We start from the raw sequence: 21,652 nt of genomic DNA, 5'->3' as shown, positions 1-21,652 counted from the left end.
CGCGCTGGGTTTCCCTCTCCCCGCCCCGCGCGTGGGCGTGGCCTCCGGCAGCCCCGGCGCTGCGTCACCGCCGAGCGCGGGCGGAGGAAGTTTGACTCCTCTGCCGTGCCGTAGCGGCCGCTCCGGGAGTCCCTCCCGCCGTTTTCCTCCTCCTCCTCCTCCTCCTCCTCCCCGGGCGGGAACCGCGAATTGCCGCTGGAGGACGGAGGCGGCCCCCCCGCCTCGGCCCAGGTACTGCGGCCGGCGGCTCACCGCCGCAGGGCCGGGAAGCGCTCCCCTCTTTTCCCCCCCGCCCTCTCCTGGCGGCGGTGGGGCGGCAGGCGGGAGCGGAGCCGGCCCCTCCCGCGGACCGACCCGGTGGGCGAAGGGCGCGCGAGGAGCAGCCGTTAGCGGTTAGCTTCCTCAGGGACCCACGCGCCCGGCGAAACCGTTGGCGGCGCCTCCTGGGCGGTAGGGCCGGGCCGGGGGCTGCTGCCCGCTTCTTCTGGGGTGCCCCCGCTGCCGCGGCGGGGGGGCGGCTCTCCTCCTGCCACCCCCCACGGGGGGCCCTCCCCAGCCCCCCGGCGGCGTTCGCAGCCCCGCCCGCATGACCGCGAGGGGGCTTCGGCTCCGGGAGGCAGCGCGACGCTCCGCCGGTAAAAAACCTCGCTGGGAGCCCCGCAAAGGCAACGCCAAAGCCGGTACACTCGGCCCCGCTGCTAGCCACGCTTACCTTGGACACACTCCGGTTTCCCTGATAAATGCTCCTTCCTTAGAAGATTTCCAGCCTGCTGTAACCGAGCCCTGCCTCCCTCCAGGCAGACAGAGCAAATGCCCTGCTCAGGAATCTTTCTAGATCGTTTGGTTTGGTTTTTTTTTTTTTTTTTCTTTCCGATTTCAAGGTGTAAGTAGCCAAAGCCAACATTGACTTCCTTAGCCATTATTCCCAGGGGAGGCTAAAGCGAGAGGTTATAGTAAATTGGATAGATCTGTAAGACTGCACAAGGAATGACACAGTTATTGACATATAAATTATTGCTATTTAAATTAATACCTTGTTGCAATAAATACAGCAGTTCAGACCTCTCACAATTACGATAGCTGACATACATTGAGGTCCCAATAAGTAGAACTTCTTTTTTTAACTGTAGAAGCACAGAATCCGTTTTAAATTAATTTCTGAAGAATAATATAGTGCAGGTAAGTGCATGCTATAATATACAACATACAAGCTCTTCTGTCAAGCCTAAAGTATCCCAAAAAAGGGATACTTTATATTGCTAAGAAAGCAGAAGGATGAAAATAGAGGGAGGCTTGCCCATGCCTGAAGTGTTCTGTCAATTTCAAATGTAAATGATTTTCCATTTAAAAATAAACAGTGTCTACCTGGAGCAAAACAGAAAAACAGAGAGCTTGAGAGCTTTATATTTTTCCTGGTAACTTAGTTAGTGTGTCAGTTTAATATGGTCTTGCTGCCAGAAGCATCATCGGTGCCTGTAATCACAATGGTTTTTTTATGATCTGCAGTTTGACAGATCTCCCACAGCTCTTACAGGGTTCAGATGGTTTAGATTCCAGCCTGGATTAATTTCTTTTCTAGTAATTGCATTTGGCAAAACTACAGGCTTTCTACAGTTACGATTGGACAGGCTGCTTTTCTCTTTAAGTCCCAAACCATTACTCTTGAGTTAAAAAGCCTGCTCTCTTTTCCTTGCAATGACTAAAGTGGCATATATATAAATGATGTGGTTATAAATCAATCTGACAGGCTTTTAGAAAGAAGTACCCACATAAATAATTTATGATATTTGAGTAATATTTCTGCCAGTTCTGGTCTCTGGAACAAGCTCTTTTGTTTTACTCCATCTTTATAAATGTGAAACTAGTTCAAGAGTGGATTGTTCACTTTTTGGTTTTGTAACTGTGAGGTGTTACTGTTTCACACCTGGAAAAGACCTGGTATGCCAAACAAGTTGTTTCTCTTTTCCTTCAGTTCTACCCCTTGGTGCAATAAAACAGAGCACCTCTTACTACAAACCTAGCTCATTGTTTGTTGTTACAGGAATTTTTTTTTTTTTTAATAACATCATTGAAGGATTATTCGTGAAGGATAATCATCAAGGCTAATCCCTTCAATGAAACATTTTCTATACAGAATTGTGGAGTAATGCAAAGAAATGAAGTAATGCGAGAAATTACATAGGATTTATATTCTTAGAGAACAAATGTATTTCAAACTTAGAATTGTTTGGAATGATCTGTTTTATAAGGTGCTACGGATGCTTTTTTAACTAATGAAACTTTGTAGGCCCTTTGTAAGGCAAAGTGACAATGGGTGCTGAAATTTTAAACAGAACAAAATTGTGTAGGAAAGAAGTAATTTACACGTAACACCGCTATGAAGGAACATGTTTGGAGGAGTAACCAGCAAAATTTGAAAAATATGCAGTCTAAACCACAGCAACACATGCATTAAACTAACCTATTTGGACTGGAATTAGATTTGGAATTTAGGATCTTAAAACAACTTTCAATAGATACAGTGATGTTCAATGAATTCATGACAAGTGTATAAAGGCTGTTACAACAGAGAACTCAGCACAATGAGTAAGGAGATGAGTTTCTCATCCTGTGTTCCAAAAATGCAGGAACTGACCAGATAGGCTTCATATCAGATGATAGACGTATTCTAACATTCTAAACAGAAACACCCCCCCCCCCCCAAATGCACTGTTACTCTGCCAAGCTTGTATAAAGATAAGGAAGAAAGAGCTTTACACTGTGTTCATTAAAATGTTAATCAGTAAAAAATATAACCAGAATTACTCTTTTCTGTTTTGTGCAGGGAGGGTATCATCATCCTAAATATGCCAAAAAGTAAACATAGTACTGCCTGATAAATCTAAGGGTTAAGTTTTGCTTTTGGAGCCACATACGTAGAATCAACTGAACTAAGTGGGACTGTTCGAAGTTATGTCAAATCTGAAATGTGCTGTAACTGAGGAGAAATTGGTATTTATATGCCTTGAAAGCAAATATATTTAAACTACCGCAGATAGCTCAAACTTTCTACATTACACCTTTTTATTCTCTTGCTGGGGTGGTTTTACTACAGAACGTGGCCTGAACAGTACCAATAAGATGCATCGATATGGTATTGGCAAGCACCAGAGGCCACCTTTAGTCTACAAAAGACATCCAATCTCATGACCTCCTTGTGCATTTCATTGTTTAACCTATACAACACCGAATATCTTTTTCTTCTGTTGAAGTTAACAGAACATTACCTCATTTTTCACAAGTCATCAAGTCTGTTTGCCTAGACATATTATCAGAAGTCAAAACTGAAGAGTTACATTGTATGCAATTTTCCCACAGCAATTTCGTAATCTGTTTTCCACTCTTTTGAAACTGTGATACAGCACAGGCCTGTCTTCATTAGGAACATCTTATACTTAAAAGATGTACTCTTCAGCTCAGTGTTGGATAAAGCAACCTTTGCATAACAGGTTAATCAACTTATAGTTTGGAGTTCCCACAGGAGAGAATACTCCACAGAAATACACAATTTGTGAAGTTTTTTGGGTTTTTTTTTTTTGTGTTAGAGCAATATGAACCTCAGGTTGAATATGTGATATTATCTTTAGTGCTTGCTAAATCACTCATTGCTACATGCATGGCTCTTTGCTCTTGGTGGGCTCAGTAGAATTGCATTTACTAAAAGACTGTTAAAGGTTTTTGCTCAGCAAACTAAGGCTTCACTATGAAGGAAGCTTACTGTATAAAGAAGGAAGAGGTTGAATAAAAAGCTCTCTAAAAGTGCACAGTATGTTAAAGTCGTATCTTATAGATTGTGTGATGCAACAATTAATTTCCTGAAACAGCCGTGTTCTAGCTGAAGGTTTCCCAAGTTGTGGCGCTTACACAATTCATGATATGCAAACTATCTCAAAGTGATACAGAACTGCCTGCTTCTATCTTACATGTGAAGAGAACTGGGAACTGACACTCCCTGCACGAGATTAAGGCACAGTGCATGGTTCAAAAACCTAGTTTGTCAAGACAGGGCAAATGGCAGGAGAAGAGGTGATTTAGGACCAAAATCTCTTTTTGGAGTAGTGGACAGTAGGGTAGATGGGTGTGTGAGGATGTGTTCATTTAGAAAATCAGAAGTGATGTGCACGCTGTCATGGAAGCTGAAGGTGTTGCTGCCGTAACCTACAGTAGTAGTTGAACAGATTAAATTCAGGATTATCTGTTCTAGAAGATTGCTTCTTTCCTACGTGGGAATTTGTGTACACACCCAGATTTTTCTCAGCAGCTGCTCAGTTCACTACTACCATACAAATAAGTATCTACTTCTAGAGTGTTGTTGAAAATGAATATTTCATATCAATTTTCCTAAAACAGCCATTTTTCTGATTGCATACCTAATTTGTTCAAATTTTAAGCTTTTGTATTACTGACTTTTTTTAAAAAAACAAGACCAAAATATGGTTGTAGTAAAAGCTGTTAAGATCCTTTGCCTGTTCTAGTCTATCAAGGTAATGTTTTAGAGCACAGTGCAACAGCTGTAGTCTTGTGTGTGTGTTTTCTCAGTGATAAGAAAACTTTCTGAGAACATTACCAGCTATACTGAAAATAATTCCCTGTAAATAATAGATAATGGTGACAGTCACAGAGGTAGTAAATTATAATTCCTAGGTGTCTTTAAGCGGATGATAAACTGCTTTTATCATCCTGCATGCAGAGCAAGTATATTTGAACTTTAATTTTTAGTATTTAAAGATGGTTTGAAAATACAGCTTTTTTTAGCCCTGGTTTATGAGTCAGGCAGTCTCCTAGCACTGTCTTGGCCCTGGAGGGTGTTTGAGGCTCTTCTGTACTCTAGTCAATAGCTTATTATCTACTTCAGTATTAATGTTTCATGTGAGTTAAAACATTGTGGGGAGAGGAGGGGTGAGGAAACAATATTCTACTGAAAAATGGAAGTGCCTTACCTTCCCTCGCTCCTGGCTCTGGTATTGAGGTAGATTTATAACTCCATTTGCAGAATTAACTTTTCTGTCTTCCAAACTCCTACTCTAAAAATTTTGAAATTGAAGTTCTGTCACTTTGAAATGCTCTGATAATTGCTTTGAGACATAGGGCTTTGCTGTGCCGCACTTCACCGGATTGGAAAAAAACACCACGTTGCTCTAATAGATTATTTGGTTTAAACCAGGCCCACAGCTAAAGCAAACTGTTCCTACAGGCAAAGCCTGAAACTAAACTGGCATCATCTGTCTCCTTCATACAAGCTGTAGAGTAATACATAATTTGACTACAAACCACTGACATGTTTTTAAACTGCTTATTGCAAAGGAGTGTATTGCTAGTATTCTCTAGTGGCATCCGATCTGTTGGATTAAAACTGTATGATTTGAAGCTGGTTTTAGCAGAATTCTGTACTTTCTTGTTCTCATCCAGAATCAATTCCCACTTCTTATTCAGAGCGTCATTAAAGGTGTCTCTTTTTAGAGAATTTAGACTGACAATGGGGCACACCATATAAAAACTTAAAGGACTTAATACTGGTTTCATTTAAAACAATTTTACTTCAAAATGCCACCCACCTATTGTGCATAAAGATTTGTGGCAAACTGGTAATAGGGCTCTGTAGGCAAATACGCACATTTTGTGCATTGTTTTTTCCCCAGGGCCTTTATAATAACTAAGATCTGATTTAGGCTGCTTAGAGCGTGTGTGTGGGGGGAAGTAGTATTGTTCAAACTTTGATTCCCTCTGCCACTCACCACAGATACTATTTCTTCTCTCTAATTGTCTTCCTCAGGATGCAATGGACTCTTTGCTTAACAGGGGCAATAGCCTGCTTAAATCACAAGTGTATCTCCTGGTAATATTAATTTCTATATGCTCTCTTCCAAAACCAAATGTACTTTTGATTGAAATACATTCAAATGTATAAACACTATACGATCATACAACTATTGGACCGGAGATGAATAATTATAGCCAACCAAAATTATGGAAAATTTTAGCTACACCTAGCATAATTACCAGTGCTCATACTTCCCAACAGAACAACTAGTATCCTTTTTCTGAAAATTGTTTGCCAAGTTCTCAGTAAACTTTGGCTTCCTTGTTTAGAAAAACAACTTGTTTTAAAAAGTGCTGAACCTGGAGTACAGTGGAAAAGCATAATACTAGCCAGCTTCTGACTGACTGTCAAATAACATCTGCTGAGGATTTTAGACTTTCTCAAACTGTTTTGACATCTCCAGCTGTCTTGTATGTATATTGACTTGTCTCGTATTTGTATTGCATACAAAAGCCTTAGTGGTAGACTACCAGTTGTACTCAGCATTGCTGCAAATACAAGAAAAGATTGCCTCTGTGGGCTTGTATAGAAGTGTTGCTCAGCTCCTTTGCACGCCTGTTGTGTAAGCTCTCAGCAAGACCACTTCTCCAGCAGCAGGGTGGAGTGGTAATGCAATACTGGGTAGTTGTTGGATACTGGCTTGGAAAAGGGTGCCATCTACTGAATTATCGGTACAACTTCTTAAAATTCTTACAGGTTCTGTATGTTTTTGAACGCTGCGTAGTTTATGTAATACCATCTCAACACAAGACAGTATGATTACAGTCAAAACAATAATCTAAAATAAAGGCTGACAAGTCAGGGTATAGACAAGTAAAATTTTAGAAAGTTGCCTCTGCTTTTTATCAGAGTCTAAGTATTAATGGATATTGACAGTGCTATAGGAAGACAGTGCTGAAGAATCCAAAAGAGAGAATTATTTTGTTTTTCCTTACCTAGAATGGTACAATGCATTCACATTTATCTAAAAGGAAAAAAAAAAAAAACCGTTTGTTACCAGTTCAGTATTTAGAATAAGGACTCAAGACATTATTAATTTTTTGTTCTAGTCTCTGATCTTTTGCAGGATCCAGACACTGTTGAATTATATTTTTTTTTTTTTACTAGCAAAGATAATTTATTTTTCTTTAAGTAAAATAATTGTTTCACTGATTTAATTTAAATTAGGCTCACCCTTGTTGGTTTTATGGGTGGAAGACCAGAACAGTGCTTCTGCTTCTAGGATGAAACTAGCCACTTCTGCCTACGTAGTATAATGCGTTTAAGAAGAAAAGTTTTGATGGTTCTGAAACAACATCAGAAAACAAATTTCCAGTTGGGGCTGCAGCAGTTCCATGGAGGGAGAAGTATAATATTACTGTAACGTCCAACGCATCTGTTACAGAATATTGTTATACCCGCCAGGCAGTGGACTTCAACAGTGTTTTGGCTTGTCTTCATACAGACTGTTCTGTTATGGTCAGTGTTTGTATTTTCTCTTATCTTTAGGGATGCCTGAAAGTCAAGGGAAAGACAGTGAAAGCCACATCAGTAGCACCAGTTCCAGCAGTAGCAATTCGGTTGCTTGCTTCGGACAGGTCAGTTCCTTTTGCTTGAGAGGGAAATAGAAGTTTTATGCTTGTGCTTCTGGAAATCTGCTCTGTATATTTACTTATTTTAAAGTAGGATACTGTAAGGCTGGAGTCACATCCATTACCCTAGCTATGCTATACCTAATTGTACATTACATTTTCCTCCATGATGGCCTTGGCATGCCTTGAGTTACAATAAATTACTCTAGATTCTACATAAAAGGTTTTTAATTTTGTTCCTTAAAAATGGGGCTCATTTTATTCTCTCTTATTCCCAGGTGGCCTAGATCATACTTACACACATTCTCTGCACTGGTTCGGAAAAGTCCACTGTATTCAGCTATTAAAAAAAAAATTTAAAAATTTAAAATAATTCGGGGAAAAAGAAAACCGTACCTGGACTGAACAGACCTTTTGGTGCTAAATTATCTTCTCCATGATAGGCATTTATACATAGTTCCTGAATATGACATACACATGTGTACTCTCCCTTTTTCCTTATGCCTTTTGGTTACAAGCTTGCATTTTAGTGTCAGAAAAAGACAAAGTTATTCATTTAAGTTTAAATAGAACCAAATACAAATTAGAGAGGTTTCATAGGCGTTGGAACTTATATGGCACATACTCTATCAAATTCTGTGTTCTGCTGAATGATAGGGCAGCCAATACATGCGTACACAATACTTATTATTTAGGTGGTAAAATCTCTGTTCTGTCCCGCATCAGAGCATAGCAACACAAGCTTTTTAGTGCTTGAATCCTTAAATATGCATTTAGGCTTCTCTAACCTTTACAGATTGTAAATTGTATTTCTACTAAGACAAGGAGCAAAAGTTAACAACACTTTAGGCTTCCAGTGGTGCTGGAGTTATCCAAAGGACCTTCCCTGCATGAGGAGAATCTGCTGAACAATCCTCAAGAAACTCCTATTTTGATTGCTTGCCTGAGCTGCTATCCTCCCTGCCCTGATGGCATATGGTGGTAGAATAAGTTTAAACTTTGGTTTTGTTGGAGTTTTTAAATACAGTTTTCTTGTTGGTCACAGAGATACTACATTTTACTTTTGAGAGGTAAAATACAAGCTTATATGTGTGTTCCCGGCAACCTGGACTAGGATTATAACTGCATTAAGGTTTCAATAGGATACTAATAGGCCTGGCTCATCTCAGGTCTTCTAATGTAAGTGATGATAATGAGAAATGAAAAAGAATTGCTACGGCTCAATAATTAATGCTTGTATACATATACTTCAAGAGTAAGAGGAAAAAAGCAATATAATGCACAAATGTAATGCAAACACACCCTGAGGTCTTTCCTCATCTGTTACATCCTGATTCTAAGAATGGATCATACACCTCTTAGAAGGACTGTACATGGAGAAATGGGATGAAGAAGTGATATTAGGAGAAGAGGGGGAGCTAAAACAGGGAGAATGAGAAGATTTGTCTTACCTTGTTTTTGTCAAGTATCAATACACAGCAAGTGAATATCAAGCTATCCAGCATGCTCTTCGTCAGAGACTGGGTCCAGAATATATCAGCAGTCGGCAAGCTGGAGGAGGACAAAAGGTAAGACCAAATACGCATAGATGTTTCAACTCACAGTTTTTTCCAGGAAAACTAGGTAAAAAAAGTTACAATAATCTTGGTTTTTTTTTTTTTTTTGAAGTTAATTTCCCACTAGTAGCTTGATGTGCAGATACGAAAGCAAAGTCAGCGCCGCATAAATTCTGGCTTTTACTGAGCCACAGGTTCCTTTTACATTTTAAAAAAAGACTTAACTTCTCAGTGCTTCATCCTGGACAGGGGAATATTTATCTACTTATGAAACATTGAGATGGTTTTCTTGTTTTTCCCTAGAACTGGAATATATGAAGCATTATGTAACATTGGCTGCATTTTACCCTTTTTAGTGCCCGCTAGCTCTGCCTTCCCTTGATTAAGTCACATTTGTTGCCATATTAACCCGTTATCACAGTTGCCGTAAGAGGGTGAACCTAAAGCTGCGCCATCATCCTTTTATTCACATTTTCTGAACCTTGAACTTAGCTGGGTTTCCTCAGTGTAAGATGACATGTGTAATCCCTCTTTAAAATAAAGCATGTATATATGTGTGCACAAGTGTATGTATTTTTATATATATATATTTATGTATATATGCTTTTCTTTTCAGGTCTGTTACATTGAGGGTCACAAGGTAATCAGTCTGGCAAATGAGATGTTTGGCTTCAATGGCTGGGCTCATTCAGTCACTCAGCAGAATGTTGGTAATTATCTCTTGAGGATAAAGAAGTCTTTCCTCTTGTTTCACTGTGAGGCCCTGAACGAAAAGTCTCTCAGATAAGGACCAGGATATCTATGCTCAAACTTGATCACTTCAAAGAACCTGGGGGGAGGCATGTGGAATTTCCAGGTGTCTTAGCAGTTGTTAAGAATGAGAAAGATTGAATAATAATGGGCCTTTGTTTTCTTTTTAGATCTTGCACTGGAATACGTCATAGTCATTATTCTAAGTGTGTTTATGATTATTCTTGAGCTATTCTAATCAAGTTTTCTGATCTCTGTGGGAACACTCAGTGACTACAGTCAAGAGTAATTACAATTAAACTATTTAACACCCAGCAGCCCTGAACCAACTTTCATACTCACCTGTAGTTTTTATATTCTAACAAGGTAATATTCTCAGTTAATATTCCCCTAATCTTTAGGGACCCATCTTTTTCTGCAGATTCTTCTTCTAGCCAATATCTGGTTCTGAGATTTTTTTTTTTACAGTAGAAAGCTTTGAAAAAATTATTCTTCTAGAAAACGGTATTCAAGTGATCTTAAAGCTTATGCTTCTTCCATCTCGATAGCTGAAGTAGTACCTACCAGAGGAGTACTGTCCTTGTTTGCAGATCTGCTGTGCTTAGACTGAACACTGGATGTTGAAGTAGCTCAAAGCAGCTGTGTAAATGTACCTCCTTCCTTTCCCCATACCTCCAGAAATCTTTTCTTACCTTAGGCTGGTAGATTCTAGACATAAAACAAGTTACTTCATTGGTTTCCATCTATTCTGTACCACTTTTTTTCCCCGCTTTTCATTCAAGAAAGGACTGACATCCTTCAAACTTCTCTGTTTTTCAAATAATGCCGTAACAAGTCATTCCTTAGTAATTCAGAGACAGAGGATTCTGTTATATTTGGTTTTGAATTCCTGGGTAGAAAAAGGGCTTGCACCTCCGGCAGTTTACAAAACAATTAAACAAATAGACCAGATGAGTAGAGAATAACTTTTGGACCCCAGAGTACAGGTACTTGAACTTCAAAGCATTTCATTTCAGACATGTGTCATGTTACTATCAGACTTGCAAGACTGCTAGAGTGCCCTATGTATATTATATAGCATTACTTTTGGTATAAAATAAGGTAGATCAGAGCCTCTGGATTGAGAGTTGTACTGCAACCTCTTAAGCTCTTCAGGCAGTGTGTCCTGGATAAAACCTCGTGCAAAATTTCACAAACTGGAGACTTCTAGTATATAATAGGAAAGAAATTACTTTTATAGACAACAGTTTCTTTTCCATTACTCTTTTTATAAAATTAATACTTTAAATCTTTCCTTCCAGCTGAAAAAGTTGTTATGCTTTGAATATTTAGGATATGTAGCTGAATGAGAAATAACATTTACAACTCTTCCTTCTTTCATATGTTTAAGTTTATACATATAGTAGCAGGCTGTGAGTGTTTGGCAGGTCTAGCCACTAATAACCAGAAAGTATCATGTAACATGCCCAGAGCATATATGCAAGTCAGCATTCTCAAACTACAGTTAATATTTTTTAAGTCATGTTCCATTTTATAGAAGATGATACAGTATCTTGGGCATATTCAGCAAGTACAGTACAGGTTTATGAACATCCTCAAAGGACAAAATAAGATCTAAATGTGGATCAGAAGCCTTTTGTATCATTTAGGATGTTACTTTTCCCTCCCCCAGACTTTGTTGACCTCAACAACGGCAGGTTCTATGTAGGGGTCTGTGCATTTGTGAAAGTTCAGCTTAAGGTAAGTGGATTTTTTTGTTTGTTTGCTTAGTATATAGTTGAGCAATTGCCTAAAGCTGTGAATGAAAGTTCATGCATAGGTCAGACTGTTTCTTGAGTACTGTATTACACCAGAGAACCTAGTGGTGTCCAAAACATTGACCTTGCTATAGAACAACTAGCTAAGAGCAAGTAATCAGACTTAGGAAAGCACAGCATGTAATAAGAAGTGCTGTATGCGCAAAAACTCCCTTATACTTACTATTTTTAAAATTTTACTGCAGGATGGGTCATACCATGAAGATGTGGGGTATGGAGTGAGTGAAGGCCTAAAGTCTAAGGCCTTGTCCTTAGAAAAAGCAAGAAAGGAGGCAGTAACAGATGGACTGAAGAGGGCACTCAAGTAAGTGAAGATCAATACTTGTACATTTTCAGAAGTTAAGTGAGAAGTGTTATTTTCAGTCACAGTGAGCTCTCTTATTTCTCAGGTGCTTTGGGAATGCTCTTGGGAACTGCATCCTAGACAAAGACTACCTACGAGCCGTGAATAAGCTTCCACGTCAGGTGCAGTACATGGGCTGTTAGAGCAGGGACTGCTAGATGTCCGCTGCTCCTGGTCCTTCATATTAAAAAGATTATAATTAATTATATCGATGCATCTCATCCCTGAATGTTTCCAGCTATGAGACCAATAGCCTTTGCCTGCTAGTTTGTGTGAACTGTTTGTTACAGAGTTCTTCCCCGACAGTTTACCACAACTACTCTAAATTTTGACTATTTGCAGTAGGCAAGGTTACTATGGTGAAGAAACAGTACCCTACTCAAGATCTCATGTGACATTTACGGCCATGTTGTCCAAGTCTTTCTGCTCAGTGCCAATAATGTGTACATCTGTGCTCACAGAATATTAAATGTTACCACAGAAAGCACAAAACTGTTTAAAGTAGCTCGGTCTAGGTGCTGTTTTCTCCATGTGGTGCAGTTCTTAAGACTGTTTAAGCTTTGTCAGTTATAGCAACTCAGTTCATCGCTCTCATCTAGCCACTCCTGCTTTAAATGTGTATCAGCAATGATACCAGTGTCAAGTCATGTATTCATCACATAGGTGAAATGAAGTCCTTGGGAGAATATAGTCTGTCAAGGCTGTGTGTGTGTTCTTTACTGTATACTTTTGCCCCATATAAGGCAAAAGCCAGAACAGATCTCAGTTTGTTCTCGTTGTCAGTGGTAGCACAATCTAGTTTACTATCAGGAATTTTAAAAATCAAACTTACTTGACATTTTCCTCTCATTAATGGACTTTTTCAGGAATTTAAAAAAAAAAAAAAAAAGAGGATGAGAGAACTGCATATAGTGACACAATTGCTGTAATAGGTCATAAAAGCAGAGGCTGCAGGCAGGGCAGAGGAGTAGCCAGACAATACATCTATTATCTGTGTAACCTACCCTAAAGAAGGTACAGCTCCTCTGTGCATTCCTGCAAAATCGGGACTATTTCGTTTAGTCCTGAAGTCTCTCAAGATGACAGCCTATATGTCAACCAGTGGGCAGCAGGAAAAAGGAGCTTTAGGGAGCTCTGGCAGAAAATAGGAAGTTTTTCCATGAGAAAGACTTCCTCCTCCAAATAAAGTTTTTGATATGCATAGCCCAGGATATCGTAGAAACAATACCAGGTGGATCACATACCAAAGCTGCTTGTTGTAATTGGAACTTGCACTTAATTTAAGCAAAATCCATACAGTAGCAATGTCAATATATGCATCGATAGTTACTTTGTCCTTCTACTAACTGGTATTCAAACTCTACCAGGCCCTAATGCACATCACAGCTAGACAGAAAAATAAACTCAGCATGGTCCTGGTAACAAAATTTACAGCGTGCCTGTATTTCGCCCCTCAGTGTTCATTGTTCTTGTTAGAATAGTTAACAAGTAGTTATTCTGTAAAAGTGTTTTTGTACTGAGGTCTCAAGCAAAGGTAACTTGTAAAGGTGGTTTCAACATTCAGTTAACCACATTGGAGCCTTCCCAAAAGAACACTGCAAAATGCTAGATGCATCTATAATACAAATTGTGAACCAAACTGTTTAGACTGGACCCGCAACCTTTTAGAGCTGTTGCGAATCGCTTCAAAGTTTTACCACAGAACAGAAAAACAGGTAGCACTGTTTTGGTTTGCTACATGAGAAGCGTACAAATGGCCCTGCAAACGTCCTCTGCTTGACTTCAAAAGTGTCTTGGTACCTGAATTTTGCAACTCAATTATGAGAGCAGGATGTACTGGACTTGGCTGCTGGAGGATGAGGAATAACATTAGGAAGATCTACACCTTTAAATACCTGATACGATACTACTGGCAAACTGTGGCTCTTGAATGTATGAAGAATTGTACTTGAACACTTACTTTCCTTGCCACAATGTGGTTCTTATCCTTAACAGTAAGAAGCCACATTACATCTTGCTTTGCTTTTCAGACTCCTTACCTCCTTAGGTTTCAGTTTGCAAGGGAAGAGCTGCAGTTGCTTTTACTCTGTGAAGCACTAGGTCAAACAGTGAACCTTCTGAGGTGACCAACACCACGGAGAAGTGCCTCTTGTTAAGGTCTTTGCTCCAGAGACAAGAAATTGTGATGTACGTCTTCATCAGTGACAACCATACTTTAACCCCATTCTTTCAGAGCTATTAGAATTTATAAGTATGCTGTGAAGTAGCACAGCAGCCTTTGTAGTATTGAAGTTGTCCTGGCTGTTACTGAGGTTGCACCTTAGTAACCAACATTAATCTTGCTAGCTCCTGAAGCGTACCTGTTGGGGGCAGTAGGCTTCTAGGCGGTAACCCACCTTGCTCATTGAGGAAAATGTAAGCCTTTTACAACCGCTGATCCATGGAGTTTCATAGTAAAGTTGCCTTCATCATACTAGGCTTTACTAAACTCTGCTAGTCAGCCTAGAGCTGTGAGGTGGTTCTCTCTAGCTAACTTAGCCTGCAGGAGCAGATCCAAAGCAACACCTCGTCAAGTAAAGATGGCACAGATCTCTGCTTTGCCAGGGTCATTGTCCATTAGTGGCATTGCCACAAATTTGTAAAATCACAGAGCCAAACCATCCCATCTTTGATGAAAAGAGAATGGTGTACCTGCCTCACTGACCTCACGATTGCAGAGCTGAGTAAAGGTCTGCCATGCCATTTAACACAAGTGTGAAAACAGAACTGGCAAAAGGTAACAGACTCAGCAACAGACTTGTGAGACTGTCTGGGAAGCTGTAGACTTCTGGATCAATCATCTGCAACAGTTCTCATTTGCAGAGAACGCAGCATGGGGAGACATGGGCTATCTGCCCTGAAGCACTGAACTATTAAACTAACACAAAGTTGCGTGAATTCAATTATTAACTAACTGAACTACTTTGTACTGAAAATGCATTTCAGTTTTCTAACTTACTATTCCACTTAGAGCAAACAAACTAGATTTTTCAACAGTACTGTATAGAAAAAGCCTGTATGTATTTCCTTACCTCGATGAAGGAAATTTCTGAATAGGTTTTCTTTTTTTCCTTTACTAGACACCACCTGAGTTAGATTTGGTCAAAGCTAAAAGAGAGGACTATGAGCCTGAAATAGAGAAAGCAAGATACAATAGCTGTTTGGAAAGGCAGAACACGGGAGAGAGACAGCATTGTGAGCTGGCACCTACTTGTAAGCCCGGTCAGACAGAGGCTGCTGTAGTGATGGTAGATCAGAAACAGCCAAATAGTTGCAGGTGAGACTACTATTATAAATTTATTTTATAAGCTATATTAGAGGTTACTGTACCTTTTAAAACACATGGACAGCCCAATTTGGAAGATGCCATAAAATGCTAGTTTAGTGGATTTTCCTTGCTGTTATTTCTTTATGCATTTTTTCTTCATAAAATGTAATTGCTGAAATCCTGTTTAACTTCATGTTTACTTGGGTGGAGGGACAGAAATACAGACTCCTTAGCTATTGAGTGTGATGCCACTTACCAGCGGAAATTGCGACAAAAGCAGCTACAGCAACAGTTCCGGGAACAGATGGAGAAAAAGCATCAGGTTCCAGTAGTTACTCCTAGCAGCAAACAGGGTAAGACTTGGCATTAAAAGTTGACAGCCTTAACGATAGCTACTGGCAGGCGAGTGTTACCCTTAATACAGGAGCCCAACCAGTTTCATTTGCTTTTGTACTGTACTATCAACACAACTTTGAGACCAGAGGAAGGAGGATTATCATACTTTCCCCCTCGACATGTTCTTGAAGTGGCAGGAATGTCAGCTCTAAAACTGCATCGTTAAAACTGCAACTTTCCAACTGCCCTAAAGCTTCATGCAGCACAGCGGCTGTCATCAGTACCATTAACATGCTGCACCCGAGCTGAGACTGCAGCATTTCACTGAGGTGGCTGCAGGCAAACAGATACTGCACAAGCTACTAATACATTGCTCTTCATTCATGGGAAGTCTGGACAGCTGTGTGGTAAGCAGGAACTTGGGGATGGGGTAAATAGGCTAAAAACTGGCTTAAAGTAGTGCAGTGGCTCTTATCAGCCATCATCAGGTACAGAATTTTACCATTCCACATACAGCTACCAAAACATAACCAGCCCTAGGGAAAAAGAGGGTACCTGGTGGCAGCTACTGCTTATCATTTCAGACTCATGCTCTGTTAAGAAGCAGCAGAAGGGTTCTTCTGTATTTCTAACGTTAATCTCTTCTTCTTTTACCTTCATCCAGCAACATCCAGTCCTTCTCTAAAGCACAGCACTCCAACAGCAATACAACAGGAACTAGCAATAGAAGAGGAGTTCTTTGCAGGTCAGCCAAAAAGCAATGAGTAATAGCGTGTTAAATCATTAGCATTTAAAGCAATTCTTCGGAGCACAGCATAAAGTTCTGAAGAGTGTGGAATAATAGAAGTGCAAGTATGAGTCTGATCTTAGCAATACAAACCTTGCTTGAGTGGCAGGGAAATGATGTCCATAGCTATGAGGGGTTGCACACCATGCTTTTCAGTAGCGAGTTGTTACACACATTCAGTAAACCTCTTCCTCGAGTGACATTGCACAGAAACAAAACATTTGTGGGCTGAGGGGGTGTCTTAACATAACCGCGGCTATTCGAGTCACGCTTACACCACAGTGCCTGGACGTTGCTTAAGTCCAGAGCACACGGGGCAGTACCGTTTCCCTGCTGTGCACTGACATAAAAGATGCTTTACAGTTTCACTTTAGTAGTGGCCACCCCTTGTAGAAAAAGAGTGGGCTGGTCCTGGAGCTATTGTCATTCCTGTAGTACAATACTGTTGTTGTCTTTGGTTTGATCGCCTTTTTATTCATTCTAGATGATCCTGAACTTTGGGACATTTCCTTGGAGACCATTGATCTTAAGATAATGGATCACAAAATGGCAGACCCATCAGCTGGACACCGGACACCTGAAACACCCCGTGGATGTCATCAAATGACTACTCGTAACAGGACCCCTCACAGAATGAATTACCACAAAGCTTCTGCTAGACTTGCACAGTTGCAGCCATCCACTACAATCGTAAGCAACAGCAGCTGTGCCAGCCAGCATACCCTAGGTACGTACTACCAAAAAATGGCTGAGTTCTCTCTTAACAATGGCTCCTGGCTTTCAAAGCAGTGCTGTTAGATCAGTAAATTGGAGTGGGAGAAACATCCTTATTTTCTTGGACCTGGCTGCAGATGCTGTGATAGTGGGCTAGGAGAACTACCTGTTTTTTCCATCCAACTGTCCTATCAAGGAAGAGCTAGAAAAAAAATTGAGGAGTACTTTTAGATGCAGAAAAAAAGCCTTAAGAAACTTCCATTTCTCACTATCTCCCTGTTTGGCAGGATGCAGCCCCCACAGGAGAAGTCAAAGCTTGAAGAAAAGGAGGCTAGAGCCTACGTAAGACACCTGGTGGTATCGTTACCTCCATACTGGATTACATCAGAAGATGGCACTTGGCTGTTCAAATCATGTGAGGAAGTCTAATGCATTAATGGATTTTGCTGTACATTATGATGAAGCAACACAAAAGAGTTTAACACAGCCAGCAAGAACTTAATGTACCTTTAGGTTATTACATGTTTCAGATGCCTTTTTCTATAAACAAGCAATCATTTGTGCTTCTGCAGCACTAGACTTGCGGCTGTATTACAAGCCAACGTTACACACAATTTGCCCGAAATGGTAAAAGGAATTAAACTTTAAAATGAGATGCAATTCATAACTTCTTTCTCCCTCAGTGTTGCATTTCAGCGCAGAGAAAATAGATTGTCAGTAAAACAGGGAGAAGGGTGGGATACGGTCAGATGGCAAAGCCCCCAGGCTGCGGTCACCCATTCAGCGAGGCTGAGGGAGCGAAGCTGCGGCAGCGCCTGCCTCTGCCGCGCAGCCCAGCCGTTTGCCCTGTGGCTGCACAGACGGGGTCAGAGCCCATTGCTCCTCCTCAGCTTGTAACTCCTGTGCAGCAGCAGCAGCGCATTCGGCTGAGCCCGCGCCATGGGGCAGCACAGGGGCTGGAGCACGCTGGGGCTGCTGTCAGGGAGTTGCACAGAGCATCTCAGCGTTTGCTTGGCCCCTTTGTAAAATGAATGGGAGCTGCACCTTTGTTTTTAAATAAGCTTTCAACCCCTTTCAATATAAAAATAAACATGGAATTTGAAAAGCGAACCACACTCATAGCTGTTCGTGCCTCTATACCCTTCAAACCTTTACAACTCATTTCCTGTTTAGCAAGCGCAAAGAAGCGAACACGTTCCAACTAGTTAGAAGTAGGAAGCTAAAGAGACCACCACCACATCTGTACAGCCTTGCATTTGCTTTAAGATGGGCGACAGAAAACTTCCAAGGGGGTTTTAAACTTCAGAGCAAAGCAACTGCTGTTCCTTCCAGTAAGAAGGTCAAAGAAAGAACTTTTAAGCAGTATTTCCAACTGGATGCAGTAGTATTTTTCAGAAGTGCAATGCTGGAGACAAGGAGGATGATACCGCAGGACTGGAAGTTAGAGCTGGACCAGGAAAATTTACACAAACTCCTCGATTAGTCCAACCCCGAAATCAATGTTGGACTTGAAACAGGACCTTGTTCCTGTGCTTTGCCGTTGCTGCTCTATCTGGTTAAGGCCCTTAAAACAGTCTAAATGTAAATACTTTTGAAATATTCAGCATTTATTCCTGTTCCACCTACTTCACCGTCACCACTTAATTTTCCTTTTTCCTTAAAGGATGCTTTACTATCCACTTCCCTCCTCAACGGGACAAAGAACAAGGATTGACTTCAGCATGGAAAGACTGGACAAATTATAATTAACTGTAATAGATTACATCTAGAAAATGGTTTCACATTTCACTGTACTAGTTTCTCTCCAATTCAGTGCTGCGTCCAGAACAGCTCAGGGAAGAAATACACACCATGTGTTTGAGTCATGCACTCACTGTTGAAATCAGATACCTGTTAGGAAGGGAACGTTCAGACATTCAGAATTACCGTATTCAAAGCCGCTCTGAACTTTTACAACAAAAAAAAATATCTCATATAAACAAAGCCTCATATAAACACAACTGCATCAGCCTTCTTGACTCTACACAAACAGTGCAAAATGTAGCCATGCCTCCTCTAAGAGAAATCACCACAGCAAGCCTCTCGGGATCGGTCCCTTTTAAAAGGGCAGTAAAACTTCTAATTGGAGCCTTCCCCCCGCCCCCCCCCCCCCCCCGCCCCTTTAAGGCCTTGAGCAGCATGACTCATAACAGAAGCTCTTCTTAAAATGGAAAGAAATGCAGCAGCAATTAGTGTTTAGAAATACCAAACAATTCCTGCAAGTCTACAGTTGTTTGAGAATGACCCTGTAAAGTAGTTGCGCTCTTCTACTCTACCAGTACGGTTGCAAATTTGGGGATGGAATTCCTATTCTAGAGCTACACTAAAAAGTTCCTTGTCCCCAGCACCACCGGTGCACGTCCCTGCTCCCTTCCACCCCAGAGAGGAGCGCAACGCACCCCAGAGAAAAAGAGGAGCAGGACCCTTCTGCGCCCAGGGCGGGTGCAGCACGCCCTGCGCTAGCTTCGCCGCCAAAAGGAAGCGCAGAACCACAGCGAGTGAAGCTCCACCCGTGCTTCAAACAGGGAGAGCCGCCAAGTTCTCGGCTATGGTAGCCGGGCACGCTTCTCTGCTAGTTGGCAACTTCTTGACAGTCTCGGCCATAAAAGCAATCGCGCTGCTAATACGTTAGCCTTCGCAGCTTCTCCCTCCCTCTCCCTCAGGCCCCTCCTCTCATAAAGAAGATCCATGCTACGAATTACTCTTTATAGTACCTTGTTTCAGAGCATTCTATTAAAAGGCCAAAGGCTCGTTACTGATCACTGCTTTTGAGAAGTCAAGGGTCTCATTAAAATGGGTTTCTTGTACTTTCCTGTGATAAACTGGGTAATGTAAACCAGGTAATAAATTGGGTAGCGGTTAAATCACTCCACAAAGAGAACAGAGAGGTTGGAACCTGCTGTTTAACAAGAAAACCCACAGCTCAACAAAAGCAGGTTTGGTTTATTTGAATGACTTCATTAAATATTCTACAAAGGTAACAAATTGCAGCACAAAGCGCAATCATACAAGAAGCGCAGTGCCTGGGTTTAGTGCAAAACATACAACTAACTACGGCCAGGGAAGCCCAAAGTTTCATTTTATTTTTTTTATTTTTTTATTTTTTACAGTGTACATTGTTAAATAATGTAAAGAAAACGCTTGTAATTCAGAAACAGATTTTATGTGGAAAAAGATATTCAAAGTGTAATATTAAACAAAATAATTTAACAGTTCAGTAGCATTAGTTTATTCCTCTAGACTTCAGTTATTCATCCACAGGAGGGGGAGGGGGGGATCAATGGTAAATAAAACCAGTTCTTGCATAACATTAAGTGAAAAAATGACCTCAAACTTATTAGATCAAAATTAAATAACCACGTGCTGCATCCAGCTGATTGGTTCCCCTGTCACAAATATTCCCCTTGTTTCATTACTGCCCCAGGTTCATCACTGCTCCCGTCTCCGGAGCACACCTCTCCCCTCGCACCGGGCGTGTTCAGGGAACTTCTCTGCACCCACTCAGCAGCAGGAGCCCAGCTTCCCCAATTCACTTCAGCCGCAGGGACCCCCGCTTTCTGCCCCCCTTCCACCACACACACACCCTGAGCCTCCTCTCTCACTCTGTAGCTCTAGCCTGCGCTTCGGTTACAAAGAATAAACCCCCAAATCGAAGGAACTCAAAGCCCGGCCACCTCGGCGCTAGCTTTCACCCTCAGGCATTCATCTCCAGCCTGGACCTGCCCTTGCTGCCAAAACTGCTGTAAAAAAGAAGTGACAGGAAAGGAACGGATCTTGCGCATTTCTTTGTAAAAATAAAAGAGCGAGAACACATCTGCAGACAGAAGAACTCCCTATTAAGGCTCCACGGGGGAATAGTGCTCCCAGAAAAATACTCAGGCAAGTAACATCTCCATGATGCACCAGCTGCCAGGATACCAGCGAGCTACTCCCGAGTACCAGGAAGCAGTCCTCTCGTCCTTCACAGCTTTTTGCAGCACTACATAAATACTGGCTGGTATTATTTTTACTTTGAAGAGGAAACCAGTATTTTTTAAATATGAGAAGGGCGAATGACCAAAGGAGAAGGTACAGTACAGCTACTAAGAGGTGACAGATAGTTACAAGTCCTGGTACCAGCTTGAAATTTGTTAAGAGTGAACAAAATCGTAAATCCTCCAAACAAGACAGAGGAAACTTCTTGATGCCGGCTGTTTCAAGTACATCCATTGCCGGCAATGGACGTTGCACCAGGACAGTCTATTCCTGGCTTAAATGGATTTTACAAAAAAAAAAAAAAAAAAAAAAAAAAAACCAACAACAACAACAAAAAAAAAGAAGGTAAGAAATGCAATCCCAGCAGACAAGCCCATGCCAACGAGCAATGGCACCTCTCCCTCAAGTCACATCCTGACCAAACATCTTCCCCACTTCGCAGGTGGAGTCAAACTGCATCTCAAGTTGGGCCTTTCCCAAAGACACACGTTCTCCCCATCCTCTCTCCGTCTCTGATCCAGACCTCCCGCCTCCGTAGACAATATTGGTCAGTCTCGGTTTAGCTTCACCCACTGCCCTCCGTCCCACCCCCACCTG

The 21,652-nt window shown here is 41.2% G+C and overlaps 1 protein-coding gene across 2 annotated transcripts in view; it reads left to right on the top strand.

Moving 5' to 3' along the window:
* The window catches only part of RAD52 (RAD52 DNA repair protein), a 99,319-nt gene extending 81,490 nt beyond the window's left edge, over positions 1-17,829 (top strand). The window contains exons 1-12 of one of the 2 annotated variants that reach the window (XM_009483741.2): positions 1,154-1,179; positions 7,349-7,437; positions 8,898-8,999; positions 9,604-9,697; positions 11,410-11,477; positions 11,740-11,858; positions 11,944-12,019; positions 15,017-15,213; positions 15,421-15,557; positions 16,205-16,285; positions 16,812-17,054; positions 17,329-17,829. In XM_009483741.2, the coding sequence (XP_009482016.1) occupies positions 7,351-7,437; positions 8,898-8,999; positions 9,604-9,697; positions 11,410-11,477; positions 11,740-11,858; positions 11,944-12,019; positions 15,017-15,213; positions 15,421-15,557; positions 16,205-16,285; positions 16,812-17,054; positions 17,329-17,387 (1,263 nt within the window). In that variant the 5' untranslated portion in view covers positions 1,154-1,179; positions 7,349-7,350 and the 3' untranslated portion in view covers positions 17,388-17,829. Of the gene's footprint in view, positions 1-1,153; positions 1,180-7,348; positions 7,438-8,897; positions 9,000-9,603; positions 9,698-11,409; positions 11,478-11,739; positions 11,859-11,943; positions 12,020-15,016; positions 15,214-15,414; positions 15,558-16,204; positions 16,286-16,811; positions 17,055-17,328 lie in introns of those variants that run through there. The other variant, XM_075706977.1, reaches the window with a different exon arrangement.
* The last annotated feature ends 3,823 nt before the right edge of the window (positions 17,830-21,652 follow it).

The sequence above is a fragment of the Pelecanus crispus genome, chromosome 1 (genome assembly GCF_030463565.1).
Source record: "Pelecanus crispus isolate bPelCri1 chromosome 1, bPelCri1.pri, whole genome shotgun sequence".
Taxonomy (NCBI): domain Eukaryota; kingdom Metazoa; phylum Chordata; class Aves; order Pelecaniformes; family Pelecanidae; genus Pelecanus; species Pelecanus crispus.
The sequence above is the reverse complement of the archived record's forward strand: the minus strand, read 5'-3'. Positions and strand labels throughout refer to the sequence as shown.